At 38.3% G+C, this 13,669-nt stretch overlaps 1 protein-coding gene and 1 long non-coding RNA gene across 2 annotated transcripts; both read left to right on the forward strand.

Moving 5' to 3' along the window:
- The first annotated feature begins 2,267 nt into the window (after positions 1 to 2,267).
- LOC139431752 (uncharacterized) lies at positions 2,268 to 3,393 on the forward strand. The gene is made up of 3 exons (XR_011641826.1): positions 2,268 to 2,672; positions 2,730 to 3,074; positions 3,131 to 3,393. It is a non-coding gene; the product is annotated as an uncharacterized lncRNA (long non-coding RNA).
- A 6,937-nt stretch (positions 3,394 to 10,330) lies between these two features.
- Positions 10,331 to 11,647, forward strand: LOC139432098 (uncharacterized). The gene has a single exon (XM_071200439.1). The coding sequence runs from the start codon at positions 10,331 to 10,333 to the stop codon at positions 11,645 to 11,647; it is 1,317 nt and encodes a 438-aa protein (XP_071056540.1).
- Positions 11,648 to 13,669: the final 2,022 nt, after the last annotated feature.

The following is a 13,669-nucleotide window of genomic DNA, read 5'->3' on the forward strand; positions in this document are numbered from 1 at the left end:
AGAATTAAGGCCTCTGATTTCCAATGAAGTATTTCGAGTCCGAGGCAAACGAAGTTTTTTAGCAAGTTTTGCTGTAATGAAGTTCCTGAGTCTATTAAGGCTCGAACGAGATGTAATGTACCAAATCGATCTTTGATTTGCAAAAAGGCGATCGGTAAAATAATCTGTTGATTTGTAGGGTCGGAGGTTTGACTGACATCACAGGCTGTAGTTCCGACGTGAACCAATGACGATTTAGAATTATCGAAGTGTAAAGAGCTGTGGTGTTTTTGATGGCAAACTCTACAACGATGAGTAGATGAACAGCTATTTGTTTGATGCGAGTTATTAAGGCAATTGCGACATAAGTTGTTGTCTCTGGCAAATGATAATCTATCGGCTGCAGATTTTGCGTGAAATGTTGAACATCGATATAATGGATGTGATTGGGAACACAACACACATTTAATTTTTGTGGCCTCTTCAACCTTCAGATTGATGGATGGCTTGTTACGAATATTTTCAGACGATTTTGATTGATTCAGATGAGTTTTTTCATTTGACGTGAGTGAAACTGAATTCAAAGGTTTTGCTTGCTTTTCCAGGAAATCGATTAATTGAGTGTACGTTGGAATTTCAAGTGACGCGTGTTCGGATTCAAATTTCGTCTTTGTTGCGGTGTTGATCTTCAGGAGAAGAAGATTGAATAAGAGAAAATCCCAATGCTGAACGGGAAACTTAAGCGATCGGAACCCTTCAACATTCTCTTTGAAGGTATCAATAAAATGTCGGAAAGACTTGGACGATTCATCATGAACAGGTTTTAAATTTATAATCTCGTTAAAATAAAGCGTAGCCAAATGACGCTTGTTCTGATATCTTCCTTTTAAGGTGGTATAGGCAATGGAATAGTTTTCATTTGTGACGGGAAGGCCCTTTAACAAATTAAACGCATCTCCTTTCAAGGAAGTAAGCAAATATTGATACTTTGCCACTGGTGACAAGGAATCGTTTTCATGAATTAACGTTCTAAATAAATCAAAAAATGTCGGCCAGTTTTTATAATTTCCATCGAAAGTCGGAATGACAATTTTATTTAATTTAGGCGTAGACGGAGCTGGAACAGAATCGGAAGCATCGGGGGAAAAATTGAAGAATAGACATGTCGCTTAAAAATCGATGATTTTTTTTTTACCGACGTAAAAATGCCTAAAAAACACGTTAAAAATAAAAAGAAAGTGCGGAAAAGTGAAGAACTTACCGAAAAATGAGTTTGAAATTTCGACGTGACGTCACAATTTGTGACGTCACGAACCATGCTTACGACGTATTTTTCACAACACAATGGTTAAAATTGGGCCGATAAATAATTTGTTCCATATCCACGTGCACAACACGAATAATGTAAGTAAAAATAAATCATTTTCTCAAATTTAATGAAAGAATTAACAACTTTTTAGTCTTATAACGCATATTTTCGGGTGAAACATCTTTGGTTCTCGACGCATAACAACTAAAACGTGCTAAAACGCGTTTATTAACCATCTGCCTGCTCGTGTGTTTACCCTGCCCCTACTCCGAACCCGACCCGACATTTCGGGATTTCGCAGTTGTTTAAATGTTAATTAACCTAACTCAAAATCTAATTTCTACACAAAATTCGGAAATAAATCAGTAATTTAGGTAGATCCGAATATAACGCTTTTTTTTCAACAAGACCATACCAATATTTGACCCACACCCTTCTCCATATCTAATCCGACATTTGGGAAATTCTCACTAATTTAAATGTAAATTAATCTAATTCAAAATCTAATTTCTCCACAAAATTCGGAAATAAATCAGTAATTTAGGTAGATCCGAATATAACGCTTTTTTTTCAACAAGACTATACCAATATTTGACCCACACCCTTCTCCATACCTAATCCTCACGAGCAGGTATATCACTCGAAAATACGATAATACTAACAAGTTGTTAATTCTATCATTAAATTTGAGAAAATGATTTATTTTTACTTACATTATTCGTGTTGTGCACGTGGATATGGAACAAATTATTTATCGGACCAATTTTAACCATTGTGTTGTGAAAAATACGTCGTAAGGAAAGTTCGTGACGTCACAAAACGTGACGTCACATCGAAATTTCAAACTTATTTTTCGGTAGGTTTTTAACTTTTCCGCACTTTTTTTTTATTTTTAACGGCTTATTTGAGCGATTTCGCACCGGTAAAAAAAAAATTGGCGATTTTTAAGCGACATGTCTATTCTTCAATTATACCGCATCGGGTTCTTGCATTTTGTGAAAGAGAGCTTTTATAGTAAAATAGGCCGTATCAACATCTTTGTGAATTTCATCTTGATCATCAAAGTCCGTTTCTTCAATAAGTCCTATAATTTGATTGTGAATGGTTGTAAATTCGTCGTAAGCTTTATCAGCACGTTTGGCTTGTTCAAGAAAGATGAGTTGTAGAGAGGAATCATCGGAAGCAGTTTGACCACTGTCTCGAGCCTCGGTAAGACGATTTTGGAAAACACTTCGTCGTAACTTTAATTTTGTAAGCTTGTCCATCTCAAGGGAGACTTAGGAAAGTTAATATGAATGGGGATAATTGAGGTAGCCAAGGGGAAACACCATAAAGGGGAAATCAAAATGAAAATTATAATATATTCTATTGTAAGAATATTGAGGTAAGAATTTAAGTTGCAAGGGCAATAAATTCCCAGAAAAAAAAAATGAAATTCCAGGGGGAATGAATTCTCAAGGGAGAATGAAGCAAAACTAAAAGAAAGACGTTCCAGAAATGTGCAAAGTAAAAAAAATCAAAATTATTCCAAGGGGAATAGATTCTAAAAGAAGAATTAAGAAGAAAAAAAATTAAAAGAAAAATATTCCAGAAAATTTGGAAGTAAAAGAAATCAAAATTATTCCAAGGGGAATAGATTCTCAAGGGAGAATTAAGAAAAAAAATTAAAAGAAAAATATTCCAGAAAATTTGGAAGTAAAAGAAATCCAAATTATTCCAAGGGGAATAGATAAAGAATAAAGTAGATATTCCGAAAGAAGGATTGACAACGCGCAACGTCAAAAAGGTTTTCTTTAAACAAGAGAAATATATTGATATTAATAATTGTTTTATTATTTTCAGGTTTGAACGAAATAGTTGTTGGGTTTAATTGCTGAGATGACGATGAAAAAGTCAGATTTGTAAAACGAAAAACGTGAAGAAAGGCGTGAGGAAAAATGGCGATTGACAAGAGAAGGCGTTAAATTTGCCCAAAAACCGGTAATCAAAATGCCGAATCCGGCTCGAAGGACCATAAATGTACGCGCAGCAATAAGCTGGGTAATTAAGAAGAGGTGCTGATTTCAATTTTGTTAAGAAATATGAAAATAAAAAGATAAAATTGTCTTACGTATATATATATTGTCACTCACCACCTTTTTTACATTTAAATTCAACTGGCGCGCGCGAACGATTGATCGATAATGATCAAGGTGACGGATAACGTTAGAGGGCGCACGCCCCCGAGTGGATCATGCGCGTTCGAGGTTCGAAATGCGTTCCTGCATGAACAAATGATCACTATTCTTTCAGATTTTTAGTCACTAATAATAATATATCGGTCTTATCAATTTGTAGGCAGCTATATTTATTACAACCATTGAGGATTTGGAAGACCTCATCCTCCATGAGGGGGGTGAGATAGTATTTGAAGGACCAGTCCCTGGAGGATTTTTAAATCCTCCGAGAGTCTGGAAGTGACGATAATTTTTAATTCAAGTTAATTTTTAGTTATCCCACAATAAATTCAATTAAAAAACTGTTTTGTCTGTTAATTCAATTCCCTTCACTCTCAATTAATTTACAAATTTATTTGAAATAGATTTTACACTATCATAAAATTTTAATGTGAGTGATATACATGAATGAAATAAAAGTTTTTTAAATTCACATTGTTAATACCACTACGGTAACTATAAGAATTCCATCCACTAACGGTATAATTTGATCGGAAACCAATCTGTTTTATCCATTCAACCGCTTTTCAACAATCTTCAAACGGATCAAGAATAAAGTATCGGTGTTTCACGCGGTTGGTCGGATAAAATAGATGAATTAAAACAGACCTGTTTCAATCAGAAACCGATCAGTTTTCATCGGGCCAACCGGTTTTTATCAGTTGTAATAACACAGCTTCTTCAAACCGAATGGTAAAACATTCCATCCGTTGACGGTATAATTTGATCAGAAGTCGATCATGCTTTCATAACATCTTTACCTGATATAGTACTGCTTGTGACAAATACTATAGGGTAGAGGGGGAAGTCCCTTACTCCGGGGTCCGGGGGGTGTTCGCAAATAACCTATTGTACCAATAATTCCATTAGTCAGCGTTATTGCAGCTGCGCGCCGATTGCCACAGTGCATTGAACTTTACTTAACCTCAGTTATTTAATAAAAACTGCTTAATTTGCGATTATGTAGCAATAATAATTTATGTAATTTGAATATTAACAGATTAAACTGTCGATTACTCTGATCGGAGTGTTTCGGCATTAGTCGGCAACGTTCGGACAGTACATCTGAAGTATACTGTCACATACTGAAATCTTCAACTTTACTTGACCTTGATCGACCAATACTAATTTATGTAATTTGAGTATTAGAGTATGCTCATCACGTACTGGAACGCAAATAGCATTCGTTCGCGGTTGTGATAACATCGTAGTAGCTTCACCTATTTTATCAAAAACTTTTATACCAAGTGCTTTAATATTTCCGAAAGTTACAAACTCTAAAATGTTTATTTGCGAGCATTGTCAAGCGTCTTTCACGTTAAAACAAAATCTCAACCGACATATACGAACAAAACATAACCAAACACAATTCGATTGTTCGATATGTGGGAAATATTTTTCGAGGCAAGATAAATTGACCGCACATCAACGATCCCTTCATGGATTGCCAATTATATCTAAACGACAAGCGCCACCGCCATCCACTATTGAGACGCAAGTTCCCACATCATCATCATCATCAGCATCAACATCATCTACTACTAAACGCCGTCGAGATTCAACATCATCACCACTTTGAGTTGCCAAGAAGAACAAAGGTACAGTGTGCGAGGTTTGTGGTGAGTTTTTATCATCATTCACCTCACTTGAAATCCATCTTCGAACGCGGCATGTTGAATTAATCGACAAGAATGTTGAAAAAATGATGTCCTGCTATAAAAATAGGGTAGTTTGCTATAAAATTAGTGGTACTCAATCTGACGATGATATACCGTCATATCTATTGAAATGTTGTGAAACAGTTAATAGACTGATTGGACAACATCTCAATGAGAATGGTTCGATAAAGGCTCAAATTGAGTTATTAGCTAATTTTATTAAGTCCGGGTTTGATGATGATGGTAACGAGGAAGTCATAACGTCAGAGAAAAATTTTAACACCAAATTTAAAATTATCACCCCATCTACTATGTTAAATGAAGTTTATGGTGAGATGACTCGCGATATTTTAACTCAAAGTGAGGAGTTTCAGGAGCGTGGGTCTGGGTGGGCTTTCCACTCAATATCTTACCTCCTGTTAAACCTCAACAAATTTGAACCTATTCCCGGGTCATCATATATTCAATTACCCCATGAAATCGTTAATAAAAAGGCATGCATCAATATTAAAAACTATGAAGATGATGCATGTCTAGCGTGGTGTTTGACAGCGGCTCTTCATCCCGCGAAACATAGTCAAGACCGGACTTCGAGCTACCCTTATTATAGCCAAGTGGTTAATTTACAAGGGATTACATTTCCCATTAGTGTAAGAGATATCGTTAAAGTGGAAAAATTAAATAATTTAAGTATTAATGTTTATGAATTAGTTAGGGGATCAAAAGCTTATTCAGTGGAAGGACCAATTTATTTTACCAAACAAAGACGTGATATTCATATAAATTTACTTTACTTATATTGTTACGGGGGATAGATTGCGCCGAAGAAGAACAACAGTTGTTGAATAAAACGAAATAATTTATTTACAAAATATGTACAACAAAAAAAAAACCCTCAAAGGTTTTTTTTAAGACGAAAGGGGTCGTCTTCGAATTGGCGGTTGAAGTGCTGGCTTGTTGTCGCTGTTATCGTTGTCGCTGTTGTTGTCGCTTCGGAGTTCGGTTGGAATTGACCGCTGATGGAAACCCGGCCGCCTTAAATAGGCGCCCTTGGGTAAAACCCTATCAACCGGGCGTTGTGGTTGGTTGGCGACCGTCCGATCCGTAGGTAAGGTTGACGACCAATGGCCAAGCAGATCGAACGGCGCTCAATTCGTACTTGGTGACACCCCCTCCCTCAAGGCGCTGGTTCGGGCTGCACAGGTGGGTGTCGATGTGGTGGAGGAGCCAGACGTAGGTCGTTGATGTGGACTTTGCTGGGCTCTGCAGTCTGGTGTCTGCGGATCGAGTACGTTGTAGGTCCGGCCTCCTCTATAACCATGTGGGGTCCTATCCAACGAGGACCAAACGGCGTCGCTACATGAGCCCGCTCCATTACGAGCTGCCTTGGCAGGAACCGCCTGGGTGGTGGTACAGCCCCAGCGTATCGCTGGCGGTATCGGTGCTCGTTCCTGTGCGCTCGTCTTCTTCTCTCGGCCCGTCCTGCCGCTGGCTGTTGACCATCTTGGGGGCCCTCAAGAAACCATTCCCCAGGTCGCGGTAACTCGTATCCCAACAGCAGGGCGGCGGGGGTTTCTCTTGTCGCCGCGTTGCGCCGTGACCGAGCGTTGAATAGAGCCCGATTGATGTGTCGATCCCAGGTCGTTGGATTTATGCCCTGGAGTTGGATCCGTATACATTTCTTTATTTCTTGAATCCTCCTCTCCGCAGGATTGGCCTGAGGGTGGTGTATCGGCGTCGTCCAGTGGTGGCACCCCCAACGTCTCAGCGCGGAGTCCCAGTTGGCGCTGGTAAACTGAGGCCCGTTGTCGGATAAAATGGCCTTTGGATAACCATACCGGGGAAACACCTCACTCTCCAGGATATATTTATGATTTTCGGAGCGCTGCTGGTAGCGGCCGGAAACGCCTCCACCCATCGACTGAACAGGTCGGTGACAACGAACACAAACCTGTTGTTATCTCGTGTTTTCACGTATGGGCCCATGAGGTCTACTGCCAAAACTTCCCATGGTTGTGTGGGCGCTCGTGGTCGTAATGGAGCCCGTTCCTGTAGGGGTCCCCGCTTGAGCGATGAGCAGGCCCAGCAATCCCGGACGTGTCTGGCCACGTCTTCCTCTACGCCGAGCCACCAGTATTTCCTCAGGATGACCCTCGTGGTTTCCTCAGCTCCGGGATGGCCTGCGGTGGACGCGTCATGGTAGGCGTGCAACACCTGGTCGTGCATGTCCTGTGGCACGATCAATCGGTTACCATCGGGATGTCGTCTCCACAAAAGCCCATCATGCACTAAATACTGGGCGGCGACTCTAGCTTCCGCCGGGTTTGCGGGACCCGCCTCGTTGATTCCGTCCAGGGTACGAATCAGGTTTTGGCTGTGGGGATTTCGTCGTTGACTGTCTTTTAAGTCGTCTGCTAGCCCAGGGAATTCGACACATGCGATGTGGGGTCGGACGTTTTTTGGTTCTTGTTCGGCGGATGGTGGAAGAAACATCCGGTCGACGTCAGCTGTGTGACCCGCAGGGGTCGTTGGCTCATGCCCGGGTTGGCGCGAGAGAAAGTCCGGGAGTTCGTTCTGTTCCCCCGGGACGTGTTGTACGTCAAATTTATATTCCTGAAGAAGGAGCGCCCACCGGGTTAACTTGGCGTTCCGGTCCTTCATGGTGTCAAGCCATAACAATGCTCTACTGTCGGTGCGCAGGGTGAATCTTCTGTCCTCCAGGTACGGTCGGAAAAATCGCATCGCCTAGACGACTGCCAAGCATTCCTGTTCGTTAGCATAGTAGCGCTGCTCAGTGGGAGACAACTTGGCGCTGGCAAATGCGATGATCTTCCTTCCCGGTTCTTGGTAGAGGACCGCGGCAATTCCCTTCCCGCTGGCATCGGTCTGTAGCACGAAAGGTTGAGTGAAGTCCGGGCGTCTAAGTTGCAGTGGGCGGCTCAGTAGCTGTTTAATCTCGAGAAAGGCGTTCTCGGCTTCAGCTGTCCACTTAAACTGTTTCTGGCCCCGCAAGAGATCTGTCAGCGGGGTTAACACTTCGGCGCAGCGTGGAATAAACCCGCGTAGCCAGTTACACAGTCCCAAGAAGGATCGCAGCTGCTTCTTGTTGGACGGTCTCGATGCGTCGCAGAGGGAGTTGACGTGGTTCGGTAAGGGCTCCACTCCTCCTGGTGTAATCCGGTGACACAGGTAGCTGTAGCTGAGGTAGCAGCAGGGCAACCATCATTCCAATGTCGTCGTCCGGTTTTCGGTGCAGACGACGGGCTTGCAGGTGTTTGCGTTTCAAAAACGCCTGCACCGATTCATTAGTCTGCTGATGGCGGCTGAAATATTGGCCGTTGACTTGTGCCAATATTTGCGGACTGTTGAACCTTTCCAACAGCGCTTGGTGAAATTCCGCGAAGGACATCTCCAAATCATCGAATGCACTCCACCACACAGCGGCATCTTCTCGAAGAAAACTGGTCGCTTTCTTTGTTTGTTCCGCTGATGGAATGCCGGTGTCAGTGAAATATGTCTTTATTACCTTGATGAATTCTGCAGGATCCTCCAAGGAATCGCCGGTGAAGCACGGGGGCTCGGCTTTTGGGATGCAGACATGTTCGGCCAATAACTTTGACAGGGCGCAAACCTGTGTCTGAACGGTCGCACTGTCTTGTTTCGGTTCTTCGGCGGTCTTCCCCATCTTCTGCGTTTGGGATTCTTTTCCTTTCTTCTCTTCTTTAATCGGTTGGGTGGGCCCCTCTTCTTCTGAAGAGCTTGCCAAATCTTCCTTCGTCGGATATGGCCGTGTCGACAATGAACGGCTTCTCGTTGTTGGTCCTTTTGGCATTATCGGGCCATACGTTGGGCGCCAATTGTTACGGGGGTAGATTGCGCCGAAGAAGAACAACAGTTGTTGAATAAAACGAAATAATTTATTTACAAAATATGTACAACAAAAAAAAAAACCCTCAAAGGTTTTTTTAAGACGAAAGGGGTCGTCTTCGAATTGGCGGTTGAAGTGCTGGCTTGTAGTCGCTGTTATCGTTGTCGCTGCTGTTGTCGCTGTTATCGTTGTCGCTTCGGAGTTCGGTTGGAATTGACCGCTGATGGAAACCCGGCCGCCTTAAATAGGCGCCCTTGGGTAAAACCCTATCAACCGGGCGTTGTGGTTGGTTGGCGACCGTCCGATCCGTAGGTAAGGTTGACGACCAATGGCCAAGCAGATCGAACGGCGCTCAATTCGTACTTGGTGACAATATGAAACCGGGAAAGGACATTTCGTTTTAATTAAAAATCTTTCGAGGCTAATATCAAGTCAGGTTACACACCACGGACATTCTATACACCTTTGTGATGGATGTTTAACACGGTTTTCATCAGCTGAACATTTATCTACACATCAGATTAACGACTGTAATCATACAAAGACAGTTGTACCCTCCACAAATTTAAAATCAAAACCGAATTATTTTGGTTTATATACCCCCCAGAACATTTTAGAGTTTAATAGCTATAAATTCACTCAGATGGTCCCCTTTGTCATATACGCCGACTTTGAATCGATTTTAAAACCGATCGATCATTGTGAGCCACATTCTTCCAAGTCTTTCACGGAAAAAATTGAGATGCATCAACCGTATAGTTTCGCGTACTATATCGTTTCCACCATTGATTCCAATTTCAATAAATTTGAAACGTATACGGGTCCTGATGTACCTCAAGTTTTTATCTCTAAATTAATTGATGATGTCAAATTTATTTATAATAAATACTTGAAAACCGTAAAACCAATGCTACCTTTAACGAGCGATGAGCAGCGGAATTTCGATTCGGCTGAAAATTGTTTTATTTGCCAAAATCCTTTCACTTCAGATCAGGTTAAGGTTCGCGATCATTGTCACATAAGCGGTAGGTACCGTGGGCCCGCTCATACAAATTGTAATTTAAATTTTCAACTTCAAAATTTTATTCCAATATTTTTTCATAATTTTAGTGGTTACGATTGTCATTTATTTATTAAAGAAATGGCTGATGCGGATGAAGATGGGCTTGATGTATTACCTAATAATAAAGAAAAATACATCAGTTTCAGTAAACGGATATTAGTCGATAAAACGCAAATGAAATGAGATCGCGTTGAAAATGTTGTTTTTAAACTAAGATTTGTAGATTCATTTAGGTTTATGGCCTCATCATTAGATTCTTTAGCTGGTAACCTTGAAGAATTTGATTTAATAAATATACGTAAATTCTTTCCACACAATGATCAGTTTAGATTATTGAGCAAGAAAGGAATATTCCCTTACGGTTATATGGATTCACTCGATAAATTAAACGTAACGTCATTGCCACCTAAAAGCGCTTTTTTCAACAAACTATCATTTGAAGATATAACCGATGAGCAGTATTCCCATGCTCAAACTGTGTGGGAAAAATTTAATTGTCAAAATTTAAAAGATTATTCGGATTTGTATCTAAAAACTGATGTCCTTTTACTTGCTGATGTATTTGAGAAATTCAGACAAGTTTGCTTCAAAACCTATGATTTAGATTCCGCTCATTATTATACTGCCCCAGGACTTTCTTGGGATGCCTTGTTGAAATTCACCAAAATTAAATTAGAATTATTGGCGGATATAGACCAAGTCCATTTTATTAAGAAAGGTATCCGTGGAGGCATTTCCCAATGCTCGCTACGGTCCGCTAAAGCCAATAATAAATATACGGATGATTATAACCCCAATTTACCGTCAAACTTTTTAATGTATTGGGACGCTAATAATTTGTATGGGTGGGCGATGTCTCAATTTATGCCCGTGTCCAATTTTAAATGGTTGACTGAAAATGAAACGCAAAATTTAGATTTTAATAGTATACCTGATAATTCTGATTTCGGATATATTTTAGATGTAGATATTGAATACCCCAAGGATTTACATGATTTACACAACGATCTCCCGTTTTTAGCTGAGAATTTAATTGCCCCCAATAATCGATGTGAAAGTGAAACGAGATTAATTCCAAATTTATTTGATAAGAAAAATTATGTGATCCATTATAGAAATTTAAAACAGGCCGTTGCTCACGGTCTTAAAGTTCGCAAAATTAATAGAGTTTTATCGTTCAGACAGTCTGCGTGGTTGAAATCTTACATCGATAAAAATACGGAATTACGTCAAACCGCAAAGAATGCGTTTGAAAAACATTTTTTTAAATTGATGAACAATTCCGTATTCGGCAAGACAATGGAAAACGTCGATAAGCGAGTCGATGTAAGATTAGTGACCAGTTGGGATGATGTGCATACTGGTAAAACCACAGGTAGACCTCGTTTAGGAGCTCGGAGTTTAATCGCAAAATTAAATTTTAAAAATATTAAAGTATTCACAGAAACGTTTTCGGCAATTCAAATGGATCGTCTTCATGTCGTTTACGATAAACCTCTATACGTTGGTTTTACTGTTTTAAAACTTTCAAAATTATTAATGTATAATTTTTAATATGATTTCTTAAAACCTAAATATGGCGAGGACGTTCGGTTGTGCTATATGGACACCGATAGTTTCACTGTATTAATTAATTCCGATGATATATATAGAGATGTGAAATTAAATTTAAATAAATTTAACACATCTAACTACAGTCCCGATAATCGGTTTGACATGCCCTTACAAAATAAAGCAGTGTTAGGTAAAATGAAAGATGAGAATTGTAGAAACATAATGGTCGAATTTGTTGGTTTGAGGTCAAAGGTATATGCTAATAGGGTGGCTGATGGGCGAATTACCAAAAAATCCAAAGGCGTTAAGAAGGCTGTTGTTAAACATCACATCTCTTTTCAAAATTATTTAGATTGTCTAAATTCCAAATCGGTTTTATTTAAAAAACAAACATTATTTAGAAGTTTTAATCACAGTATATTTACTGTATTACAAAATAAATTGGTTCTTTCACCAAATGACTCCAAGCGATATATTTGTGATAATGGAATTAATACATTAGCTTGGGGTCATTATAGTATAACGTGTTAAATAATGTTAATATATGTATAATTTTAAGTATATAATTATTAAGTTTGATAGTTTTATTGTACAATTTTAATACCTTTTGTAATTAGTATGTTGGAGGTTCATTATATATTTTATATTTAAATTGTTTAATTTCATATAGATGAAGTATATTAAATAAATGCGATGTTAAAAAACTTATTTAAAAAATTATATTTATTTTAGTTTAAAATATTTTATTGAAACAAGTGTTGGTGAGGTGCAATGAACTTTACTTAACCTCGGCGATTTAATAATAAAAACTGCTTAATTCGCATTCTATGTTGCAATAACACCTGTTATTTCTAGAAATTTGTTTTTCAAGAAATCTGATATGTAATCTGATACCCTATTGTTCATACTTATGTTAACTAATTGTTTTATAAAATTTGTGTTTTACTTATGAAACGTAAAAATTTCCGACCGATAACCCTGATGTTCATCTGTATGGATATATATTTTTTAAAATGTAATTGTATAATAAAAGAAATGTATACTTGAAAATTAAATAATAATAAATGTATTTTTTAAACACATCATTTTGTTGTTTGCATTTCTTTCACCTTCAATTCAAGTTGTAGTAAATTAGTAGTAGATGAGGATGATGAATTTGACATGAAAATTTTTTTAAAAGTAGAATTAGTTAATAAAAACATAATGAAACAATTTTTTTATTGTATAAACCGATTATATAATTCTTTCATTAGAATTGGATCGATTGTCTAGTTCAACTCAACACTTCCTATGACGTGGTGCATTGAACTTTACTTAACCTCAATGATTTAATAAAAACTATTAACTATATAAACTATATACTTTGGATATTTAATTTGCAATAATACATACGTTAATATTTCTATAAATTTTTTATAAGATGGTAATTTATAGTTCAGTTTAACTTCATAAACCCAACGCATCGAACATAAACAGCAATATCTCGTCGGTTTCGGTGGTTTATTGTCTTTAAAGTATTGATACTTCACCTTGCAGCTATCAGTTCAATTCGCGCAAAATTCAATTAAATAAGTCTTTATTATATAGTTCGTTAATTTACATCACCACTGAGCCGCAAAAAACTTAAATGTATTTTTCACGTACATCATTTTTGTTAATGAATCGGTGAAAATAATACAGAATGTATTTCTGAAGATTAAATTTTATTTAAAAAATTTTTGTTCACAACGACCGGTTTCGATTATTCTATAATCGTCTTCAGGTTGTTCGCTACGAATTAAAAACATGTATTGAAAATCTAACAGAAACATAATTAATTAATTAACAAGTATTTACCGTCAAAAGGGAATTCAATTCTTGAAGAAAACTTGGAGGCATGTCAATTCTATTTATTACACAGAAAATTCTTAGAGGTTATGTCGTGTTCACTTGTCAAAAAAACCGTCAAATCAGTCAGTCGGACGGAAGAATTAAAAGGAAATTAACATTTTTACATTGGCGCGAATTTTAAATTAGCATTAA

This window comes from Onthophagus taurus, chromosome 11 (genome assembly GCF_036711975.1).
Source record: "Onthophagus taurus isolate NC chromosome 11, IU_Otau_3.0, whole genome shotgun sequence".
In the NCBI taxonomy this organism is placed as follows: domain Eukaryota; kingdom Metazoa; phylum Arthropoda; class Insecta; order Coleoptera; family Scarabaeidae; genus Onthophagus; species Onthophagus taurus.